The sequence below is a fragment of the Petaurus breviceps genome, unplaced genomic scaffold (assembly GCF_028583685.1).
Source record: "Petaurus breviceps papuanus isolate PSGF00001 unplaced genomic scaffold, PetGlider_PUasm1.0 90721, whole genome shotgun sequence".
NCBI lineage: Eukaryota > Metazoa > Chordata > Mammalia > Diprotodontia > Petauridae > Petaurus > Petaurus breviceps.
The window spans coordinates 4,423,153-4,433,456 of record NW_027187322.1 but is presented as its reverse complement, the minus strand read 5'-3'; the positions used below and the strand labels follow the sequence as shown (position 1 = coordinate 4,433,456).

The following is a 10,304-nucleotide window of genomic DNA, read 5'->3' as shown; positions in this document are numbered from 1 at the left end:
AACTCTGCTTCCTTCTGGGGAAGCTCAGCTCCTCCTCCCATCCCTGCCCGGCCCCTTTGGTAAGGCCCAGGGGCCCCAATTGCTACAGCCACTGGCCCCAGGACTGGTTCTCTGGCCCACCTGGGGCCATGACAGTGGTCAGAGCTGGGAGGGCACTTAGGGGCCATCGAGTCCACAAGAGGAAATTGAGGCCCGGTGATGAGAGGTGGGGAAAGGTGGCTGGCAGAATCAGGTAAAGCTGAAGGAGTCTGGGGGACACACCCAGAGCCAGGAGGGAGCTCAGAAGGCATCTAATTAACCCCACTCTCACCTAGTCCCATTCAAACAACCATGGAGTACTGATTAAGCACCTACTGTATGCCAGGCCCTGAAGATAAAGGAACTGAACATTAAGTGGACCCGTTCATGGGGAGCTGCCCATGTAAATACATATAGGAGACACACAGACACAGGCGTGCACGCGACACACACAGAGCGCTGCTGCCCCTCTTGCAGCTGCAGTCCCCATTGTCTTGGGGGTTCGAGGATCTGCCACCCTGTCCTTTTCCCCAGGAGCCAGGAGGGCACCACGTCTCCTCAGCAACCTGGATTTCTACAGTGCTGTTACTGTATCAGTCATTCTCCTGGTTCCTCTCCCTGCCATCTGCATCAGTTCATACAAGTCTCCCAGGTTTCTCTGACACCATCCCTGCTCATTATTTCTTACAACACAATAAACAGTATTCCATCACCTTCATCTGCCATAATGTTCAGCCATTCCCCAGTCGATTTCCAATTCTTTGCTATTACAAATAAAGCTGTAAATGTGTTTGTACCTATGGGTTTTCTTCCTTCTTTGATCATTTTGGGTTTAGACCTAGAAATGCTTCCACTAGGTCAAAGGGTATACACAGTTTGATAGCTTCATGGGCCTAGCTCCAGAAAGACCCTCACTACTGTGCTGTGTGTGTGTGTGTGTCCTTACTTCAGAGAGGACATGAGACTTGGAAAGGGAAGTGACTCAGAAATAACCCAGCTAGTCTTTGGATCTCTGATTGAAATTCAGAACTCTTTCACCAAGACCACATCCTCTTTCCTCCTTGCCTGCCCTGCCCTGCCGTGTCCCCATTGCCTCTGGCCACCGACACAGACAGATTTGGCGGGTGTTATCACAGGGGTGCCCTTGCCCCTCCATCCCCCCCAGGTTTCTGCAGAAGGCACAGTGTGGCAGAAGGGGCCCTGAACTGGGAGGTGACCCTGGGCAAGTTGCTTCAGTGTTTCAGGACTGTTTCTTCATTTTTAGAAGCCAGATTTTTGGAGCCAGTCAACAGTCGGAGTCACTGAGTAAGTGACTTAGAGATCTTCTGGTCTCCAATTCCCTCGTGCTGTCATTTGGGAAAGTGAAGCCCAGAGTTCACACAGCTGGTAACTAGCAAGCTGGAAGCCAGGTGCTCAGTCCTGGGGCTAGGACTGCCCAAGGCACCATGACCAAGCACCAAACTCTGGGCAAGAGGCTGGGGGATGGGGCCCAGTGAAACAGAGGCCTGGGAGCCTGCACACAACCCGGAGGGCTCTTCTTAATCCAAGCTAGCATTTAGAAAGCACCTACAGGCCAGGCACTGTGCTGAGCTCCTTACAATTATCTCCTCAGTTCCCACAACCCTGAGGTAGGTGCTTCGCTTTACAGTTGGGGAAACTGAGGCAAACAGCTGAAGTGATCTGCCCAAGGTCACCCAGCTAGGCAGTCTCTGAGGTCATGTTTGTACTCAGGTCTGCCCAACTCCAGCCCCAGCCTCTCACCCCAGCTCTGAAGATGTCCCTTTTAGCCCTGCCATAGACAAGGCCTTGCATAAAGCCCTTAAACTTGCTAAGTCTCCATCAAACAAGGGAGCTCCCCTGGTGGCTCCTCTGAGCCTCTGGTCATTCTTCTGGGGGGTGGGGCACACAGTCAGCTGGAATCTCCATCGGGGACCCCCAGAAATCCCTTGCACTCTTTCTCTGCCTTCTGGGTGATTCCCGTTTGGGGTTCTGAACGTGTGCTCCCTTGGGGTCCCAGCTGACACACCTGTTTACCTTGTGCGTGTGAAGGGTGCTGCAGCACTCGGACCACCCCCCCTCCTATCCCTGCCGTAACTCCCATCTCCTGATCTTGGTTATTTGTGTATTGAGAGATAGGCCATCAAGGGCATTACCCAAGACATGGGGAAAATCGGGGCTCTGGTTCCCCTACAGGTCTCTCTGTCCCTGTCCTTTGTCCAGTGTGGGACCAGCTCCATAAGCCCGTCCAGGGGCAGCCTGAGCAGATGGGGGCCCCAGGTGATGACTGGCTATGGCCTTTGAGTTGGGCTTGGGCACGATTACAATGCACGGACCCGACCTTTACTCCTGGTCACTGTTGACACAAGCTTGCCTGCTGGCCCCTCTGTGGTCTAGTTACTGGACATACCCCAATTTGGGTTTCCAGACCAGCCTCTAGGGCAGGAAGCTGAGGCCACCATTCCACGTGGGGGTCCCGGGTGTCGGCCCAAGGCTTTCTCCCTCTGGCTCCGTGTCATCCCCCCCCCCCACAGGCCCTACTGCTCCCCTCTCCTCTGTGCTCCCTTCTGGCATCTGGCACTGCCTCACCCTGGGGCAACGCTCTCCCCTTATCTGCCTCCAGTCTTCCCCCAGAGCTCTCGCTAAAGCCCCACCTGCCCTCAGGAAGCCCTGGGTTCTGGGGCCTTCCCTCCTCCTCCTCTTCAGCCTGGCCTCTGCACATTCTCCCCCATGGGACTGAGCTCCTTAGGCAGGGACTGATATTTGCTTCTTGGAGCCAAAGCCTGGCGCATAGTAGGTGCTTAATAAAGAAGCTTGTGGATGGATGGGTTTTCCCTGCAGGGTCTGGCTCCCGGGCTCTCCCGTAGTCCCGCTGGCCGCTTTCATTACCCTTGTGCACGTCACACCCAGAATTGCAGAATTAGGGGATGACAGGGTCTATAAGTGGCATTTCTATAGCAGCAAAGCACTTTACAGATGAGGAAGCTGAGGCCAGGGTCAAATGACTTGTCCAGGGTCACACAGCCAGTAAGTGTCTGGGGCTAGATTTGAATTCAGGTCTTCCTGAGTCTAGACCAGTGCTCTGTCATCTTCTAGGTCCCCTAGTTAGCTGCCAATCCAACCACGCCCAGAGAGAACTAATTCCCTATTAGAGTACAGCCATGGTCATCTGCTCTATGCTAAAGCCCTGCAAAGGGAGGAGCCTTCCGCTCTGGGCAGCTCCAGCTGGCGGGGCACCCCTCCTGGCCTATGGCCTACGGCAGCCTGTCTGCACCTGCCCCTCATTCTACCATCCCCGCTTTGAGCCCCGCTGTGCTCTGCCCTTGGGATACCTGAGGAGGGCCCATCGGGCCCAAGTCTGCGCCCTGGCTTCTCCAGGCCCAACATTCTTTCCCTGTCCTTAAGGTGGATGAGCTTGGGGCCCTGCCCATCTCCCGCACTAGACTGGAGGCTCTATGGGGGCAGGCACTGAGTCATTTAAGTCTCTGCTCCCAGAGAACCAGGACTACAGAGCAAAGAATTACCCCAGGTTTCTGGAGGGGTTTCCTCTCCCTACAGCTTGTGTGCCCTAGCCACCCTTCAAGGCCTCGATGACACCCCTCACTCGCTCCTTCCAGATGCTTTTGCGGGGCTGCCTCACATAGTCAGTGATTTTCCCCTGGTTCTGACCCTGGCTGGACGGCCTCATGCCCATTTACTTCCCACTCGCTGGTGTGTCAGATCTTCCTTTACTTGTGACCTCCCAATCTTGCTCTGAAATTAGATTTCACGGATGTGGGGGACCCTCTCCTCTCTCCTACCCAAGCACATGGGCCTAGAGCACACAGTAGAGCCAGGCCTTGCGATTCTAAGGCATCCTTGACTGACTTTGCCCAGCCTGCCCCTCCTCCCACACCTGAAAGTGCTAAGTAAGGGTGGCCTTTAGGGGAGAGTGGCCTGTATGGGCCCATCTCCTTTCCTGCTTTGCAGGCAGCAATGAGGAAGTACCAGCCCCAGGAAAGGGGAAAGTGGGGGAGGGGCAGCAGCTATCAAGGACTCCCCAAATGGAGAAGTGGGGCCTGGGAAAGGGGGCCAGCGGAGCCCAGGCCCACAACTCGACGCGTCCCTACTTCCATCAAGTGAGACTCTCATCACCCGTTTGTAGGCTTTATTCTGGGGGCCCAGACTGGGCGGGAAGGGAGTGGCCAGGAGTCCGGCTTCACCGGTACAGGAAGTCGGCCTGGATGTTGGCGGCGATCTCGGCCTCCCACTTGTCCCCATTATTGAGAAGCTTCTCCTTGTTGTAAAGCAGCTCCTCGTGGGTCTCCGTGGAGAATTCAAAGTTGGGGCCCTAGGCAGGGAGGGGGAGCTGTGAAGGCCTGTGGGTGCCCCCTGCCCCCACGCCCTGTGGGGACCCTGGAGCCCTCCTCTGACCCCTGCCCCAGCTGCTGACCTCCACGATGGCGTCCACGGGGCAGGCTTCCTGGCAAAAGCCACAGTAGATGCACTTGGTCATATCGATGTCATAGCGGGTCGTCCTGCGGCTGCCGTCCGCCCTGGGCTCAGCCTCAATGGTGATGGCCTGAAGAAGGGAAGGGTTAGTGGCAGAGCCCCCTCCTGCCCCACCAGGCTGGACAGCGCTCACCTCTCCCGCCCGGGTGCCTCACCTGGGCTGGGCACACAGCCTCACAGAGCTTGCAGGCGATACACCGCTCCTCCCCCGAAGGGTAGCGCCTCAAGGCGTGCTCCCCGCGGAAGCGGGGGCTCAGTGGGCCCTTCTCAAAGGGATAGTTGATGGTGGCAGGTTCCCGGAACAGGTAACTCAGAGTCATGCCCAAGCCTACAACAAAGGGGAAGGTCGCGAGCTAGGCTGTCTGCCTCCACCCTGCCAGGGCCTCCCGAGGAGCCACCCCCAGAACCCAGCACGCACCTCGGATGAGCTCTGTCCACAGCAGGGTCTGGGCTGCTCGGTCAGTCACAGACTTCATGTCCATGGGGGCCTCCTTCATGTTCACATACTCTGGAAAGGAGGCGGGTCAGTTTGTCAGGGAGAGGAGGGGAGGAAGGATGAGCAGAGCAGACGCCGACGTGAAGGGCTGCAGCATCCCTGGGGACCCACAAAACCCACTAGTGCAATCTACTCTACTTACTAAGGCAGGAAAGTGAACAGACATTTTAGGAAGATTTTTCATCAAAACCTCAGTTCACCAGAAAAATAAATCAACAAAATGACCAGACAACAGGGTTTCTGGATAAATTAGACTTATTGCCTGAAGATGCCTTGGCCTCACCACTGGGTCAGCTGTCTAAGGATGTATCGGAAACACCTCAAAGGGGTCAGGAGGGGGCCCCCTGCTGAGCGAGGTGCTAGGAATGAACCTCAAATAAATCACAGGATAGTGTGGTTTTCTTCCAGGGAAATATTCAGGCCCCGCTCAGGGCAGGGGACCCAGGCTTGCAGGCAGGGGCTGGTCTGGTGGGGAGAGGGCCGGCACAGCAGGCCGATGGGTCTGGCACGTCTTGGTCGGTGCTCCTCAGAGCATCGGGACGCCTTCCTTGTCTCCCTCATTCCCAGGGGTGTCTGACACACATAGGGTCTCCCTCTGCTTCGTCTCCTGCTGTTCCCTTAGTGCTGAGGCAGCACTAGGCTAGGCACCCCATCTCTGCTCAGGCACATCCTGAATTCCAAATGCCAAGAACCTGGAAACATCTGCCAGCTGTACCCAGAGGAAGAGGAGGGGCACAGGCCGAGTCTGCTGGAACAACAAAGCAGTCGCTCACTGAACTCTGACTGCAAGTCCCCTCTTCCTGTGTGCAAAGACCCTGCCTGTGCCTGGCCCAGCACATTCTTTCTTTGAAGAGGCTGCCACAGGTGTGCACACAGACATGCAGACACAGATACGCGCACGCACACACGGCCTGGGACATACCATTGTTGCTGCTGCCGTGGCTGAACCAAAGGAGGTGGATCTCTGAGCACCCCCAGAAACAGGCGGGCTGGTGCCGTCACCTTCCAAAAGACCAGCTCGAGGCTGGAGAAGGAACTTGGCCCCAGGGGGTCTGGGGCTGCATGGGGATGTGGGCGAGGGCCTGGGACGCCCGCCACCTGTTCTCTGCTGGGATGTCCAATAGCTGGAGCAATACTAGCTCACATCTTGTGGGCCTGTGAGGGTGCAGCCCAGCATTGTGTCCAGAGGTCTCTGGGCACCCTCCGTGCCAGAGGACACACCAGGCAGCAGGCTTCTACTCCCCGAGGGCCCTGGGCCCAGACAGTGCTGAGGCTTTCTTCCTCATCAGCAGAGGAGCAAAGCCTGAGGACCTGCAGGGGGCTGGGTCCCCTTGTCCCCCAGCCCTGGATGGGAAGAGCAGGGCAGAGCCTCAGGGCCTTCCCCCAAGTGCCCTGGTAGCTCCCAGAACCCCTCTGGCCCTGAGCAAGTTCATGAGTCCCTGCTTCCTCATCTGCCCCCAAAAGCACTAAGAACATCAGCACCAGGTGCTGTCCATGAGAGGTTTGGAGGAAGCACCCCACAAATGCTCCAGAAATGGGCTCTAGGACACCTCTCTGCTCGGGTGCCAGGCACACAGAGAATGTGGCAGAGACCACCCTGGACCAAGCTACAGCTGCACCATCTCTGCCCTGAGGGTGTGCCTGTACGGGATGGGGGGTGTGTGTGTGGCTAAGTCAGAGGTCAAAGGTCCCTCGGGGCAGAGAGTGGAGAAAGACCACGCAGTCTGAGGACCAAGCCTGGGCTACTCACTGTAGGAGGAGGTAGAGGAGGGACTGCTGTGTAGACCTCTGGCCAGGCCTCGGCAACCGGCTGCTCCTGGAAAAAGAGGCAGCGATGTGACCGACCAGAGTCCAGGTGGGAAGAGCCTCCTGCCCCCTCCCCTAAGGCCCGTGCCCCAGGGCTTGGCCTACCTGCTCCCCTGGCCCGGGAAAGGACATGCAGCAGAGTCATGTTAGGGCCAATCATCTGCAAAGAGGAGGGGAGCCACCGTCAGCAGCATGTCCTGCCCCACGCCCCATCCTTCCCCCCTCCTCCCAGAGCCGGAGGGCCCGGAGCTCGAGGACGTCGGACCACGGGGAAGGCCCCGGGGAGGGGGGGAGGGGCCCCCAGGGGAAGGCGGGAGGGGCGCGGCTCCGCTTGTGACCTTGGACGGGTCCTTTCCAGGTCCCCGGAACCTAGCCTCTCTCGAACAGAGAGGCAGGGGGAGGAGCGGGAAGGCCTGGGGGGTGAAGGGCGTGAGGGACCGGAGGAGCCAAGTCGTGACCCTTGACCCAGCCTCCGCCCCCAAGCACGGCCGTGCGCATGGCGCATGCGCACCTTCAGGGTGACCCTCATGCTCACATGCTGAAGGACGCCTGGAGCGGCCTCCTGCATGGCGCAGCCGGACTGGCCCGGCCTCACTCCCGGTCCTAGGCCGCTCCCTCCCCTTCCCTCCCCGGCCCGCTGAGCCGCGCGCCCACCTGGAGGAAGCGCCGGCGCCGCCGCCACTGCTGAACCTCAGAGCCGGGTCACTCGGAGTGGGCGGGGTGGGGGAAACGCTGTCATCGCCAGGCAACTCCCATTGGGGCGCTGGCCCGTCACTCAGGCGCGCAGGGCGAAAATGGAGAATCTTGATTGGCCGAGAGGCCAGAAGCGGGACCACAAGCTTAAATCCGCGGATCATTGGCCGGATTCGGAGCCGCGCAGGAAGCCGAGCAGGGCGGCGCCATGTTTGTGCGGAGGAACCAATGAGCTAAGTTAGCGCTGCCGTCACGTGAGGGGCGGTGCCAGGATGCATGTGGGAGGGGCGTGATAGGCGTTACGGGGGTGGGGTGGGCGGTTCAGTTTTCTGGTCTGTGAAGTGGGCCCATGGATGGACCTTGCTGGGTGACCTAGTGCAGGCGTCCAGGCTGCTCCAGCCTCAGTTTCCTTAATTGAAAAGTAAAGGAGAGGAAGGGGTCTCTAGTGACCTCGTGGGGCGGGGGGAGGGGTCTGCGGCCACGTGGGCTCGCATGTCCAAAGGTTCCAGCCCCGCGCCCGGCCCTAGGCATGTCACCCCTCCCCTCATCCCCAGAATGCTTGCATTAAGCGGGTAGGGGGTGCTCAGCCCCCGCCTCTCCTGTCTCGGCAGAGATTCTGGAGGGTTCACCATTGCCTTCTCCAGCTCATTGTGCAGATGAGGAAACTGAGGCAGGGAGAGTGAAGTGACTTGTCCAGGTCACAGAGCCAGGAAGCGTCTGCGGCCAGATTTGACCTGAGTCTTCCTGGCTCCAGGCCTGGCTCACAGTGTGCGCGGGCCTGTTAATCCCTCTTTGTACAGGCACTGTGCCAGCCAAGGGTCCGAGGGCAAGCCGAGAGGGCTCCTACTCTGGGGGAGTCCGCATTCTGGGAGTGGGGGCACAGGGCGTCCTAAATGGCAAGTCATTGGTGAGGAAGGGGGCGTCCTGAGCAGAGCCTGGAAGCTCAGCCCTCCAGTGGGGCACCCGCAAAGGCTGGGAGGTGGGAGAGGAGCGATGTGCAGTCAGCTGGGGAGGGGTCCGTGGGGAGCCCCGAAGTCTCCAGCTTCCCTCAGATGGCCGGGCGGGGCGGGGGTGGGGTGGGTGGGGAGGCTGTGGCAGGAGGCCAGGGATTGATCAGGGGCGGGGCTTGTGAGGGGAGGGCGGAGTCAGGAAGGTGTACTGGAGTGGGGTGCTTTGGGAGGGGCTGGGTCTGAAGCCCCCTGGAGCGATGTTTTTGTCAGTGGTCACCTGACCTCTGCTTAGGGCCCCCCCCCCCCCCAGCCCTCCTGGCGCGGAGCCTGGAGCTCCCTCTCCAGCGCCCACCTGCCTCTCTGTCTGTCCTCTGGTCCTTAGAGGTCACCCACTCCAGCCCCCTCCCATTACAGATGAAAACCCAAGGGAACCTTCCGCTCGGCCCCACGGCCCTTGGCCCTCTTCAGTCTGCCCCAAGCTGAATGCCTCCAGCTCCTCCATCCGTCCTCAAGTGTCCAGCGAGTCCAGTGTCCGTCCAAAAACGTGCCTAGGCTGAGCCCAGCCCCAGCGAGCCTCAGCGCAGTAATCAGAGAGCTGGATTTGGGGTCCCCACAAGCCTTTACTTAGAAGCACCAGGGAGCCCAGGTCCCCGAAAGCCAGACAGCCGGTAGGGCTCTCTGGCCCCGGCACAGCCCTCACTGCAAGTCCATGTGTGCCCTGCCGCTGAGGCCCGAGGACGGCGGTGAGGGCACGGGTCAGAGGAGCGTGCACTGGCCCTTGCGCCTGTTCTCCACCAAGGACAGCAGCAGCCCCAGGCTGCGCTGGGCGTAGGGCGGGTACCGCAGGGAGTTAAGCTTCTCCATGCCCGCGCTTCTCAGGAGGCAGCTGCGCTGATGAGAGAACGTGTCGAAGCTGAACTTTCCATGGTACATGCCCATCCCGCTATTTCCTACAAGACAGAAAGGCAGGCAGCGACTGGATTTGGGCCTCCTGGGTCAGGCAGGCCTCCTTCCCCCTCACCCCCACTTTTAGTACAATCCGCATCCTGCCATCTGGGAGTGGGGGGAGGAGAGAGATTCAGCAAAACCCCTCAGCCCTAGGACATGGAGTTGGGTAAAATGTCTTGTGTCGGATCTTCGTGAACTGATGCAAAGTGCGTGGAGAAGAGCCTGAAGGGGGCTGCACAGGAACAGGAAGCCTTGGCTGCTCTGACCAGCACGTGCTCAAGGCAATTCCAAAGGACTCCTGAGGGAAACTGCCCTCCTCCTCCAGAGAGTGCACATGGAAGTAGGATTTTCTTGCTTTCTGGTTTTTATGGGGCTAATATGGAAATAAGTTTTGCATGGTTTCACGTGTATAATTGATAGAATTTTGCTTGCCTTACCAGTGAGTGGGGGAGAGGAAGGAGGGAGGGAGAGAACTGGGAACTCAAAATTTGAGAACCAAAGAATGTTAAAAAAAATAATTAAAGGGGCTAGGTGGCAGTGAATAGAACACCGTCCCTGGAGTCAAGAGGACCTGAGTTCAAATCCGACCTCAGACACTTAACACACACAAAAAAACTAGTCATGTGACCTTGGACAAGTCTCTTAACCCAATTGCTCTCCAAAAAAAAAAAGCAAAAAAAAAATGTTTTAAAAGTCTTAATAGTTCCTGCTGAACTGTGAGTTCCTGAGGGCAGGAATTGGACCTTTCTTAACCTTTGTGCATTTTCCAGGACCCAGAAGGGTAGTTTGATTCAATAAGCATTAAAGTGAGACACTGATACAGTGGAGAAGGCTTTGGAAGCAGGAAGAACGAGGCTCAAGGACCACTTGTGACCCATTATAGCTATTGTGGAGGGAACAGGAAA

The 10,304-nt window shown here is 58.2% G+C and overlaps 2 protein-coding genes across 9 annotated transcripts in view; both read right to left on the bottom strand.

Moving 5' to 3' along the window:
- Positions 1-4,147: 4,147 nt before the first annotated feature.
- Positions 4,148-7,566, bottom strand: NDUFS8 (NADH:ubiquinone oxidoreductase core subunit S8). 4 transcript variants are annotated; one of them, XM_069066519.1, is made up of 7 exons: positions 7,463-7,566; positions 6,914-6,968; positions 6,753-6,818; positions 4,925-5,014; positions 4,662-4,834; positions 4,448-4,576; positions 4,148-4,345 (listed from the first exon to the last, which is right to left on the bottom strand). In XM_069066519.1, the coding sequence occupies exons 2-7, from the start codon at positions 6,966-6,968 to the stop codon at positions 4,214-4,216; spliced, it is 645 nt and encodes a 214-aa protein (XP_068922620.1). In that variant the 5' UTR covers positions 7,463-7,566; the 3' UTR covers positions 4,148-4,213. The 4 variants fall into 4 exon arrangements, with proteins under 4 accessions (XP_068922620.1, XP_068922618.1, XP_068922619.1 ...); XM_069066517.1 differs by lacking the exon at positions 7,463-7,566 and adding an exon at positions 7,320-7,391; XM_069066518.1 differs by lacking the exon at positions 7,463-7,566 and adding an exon at positions 7,344-7,391.
- Positions 7,567-8,805: 1,239 nt separating this feature from the next.
- ALDH3B1 (aldehyde dehydrogenase 3 family member B1) overlaps positions 8,806-10,304 on the bottom strand; it is a 28,181-nt gene continuing 26,682 nt past the window's right edge. For all 5 annotated transcript variants that reach the window (XM_069066514.1, XM_069066513.1, XM_069066515.1 and 2 more), the window contains one exon: positions 8,806-9,401. In XM_069066514.1, the coding sequence (XP_068922615.1) occupies positions 9,208-9,401 (194 nt within the window). In that variant the 3' untranslated portion in view covers positions 8,806-9,207. The remainder of the gene's footprint in view (positions 9,402-10,304) is intronic.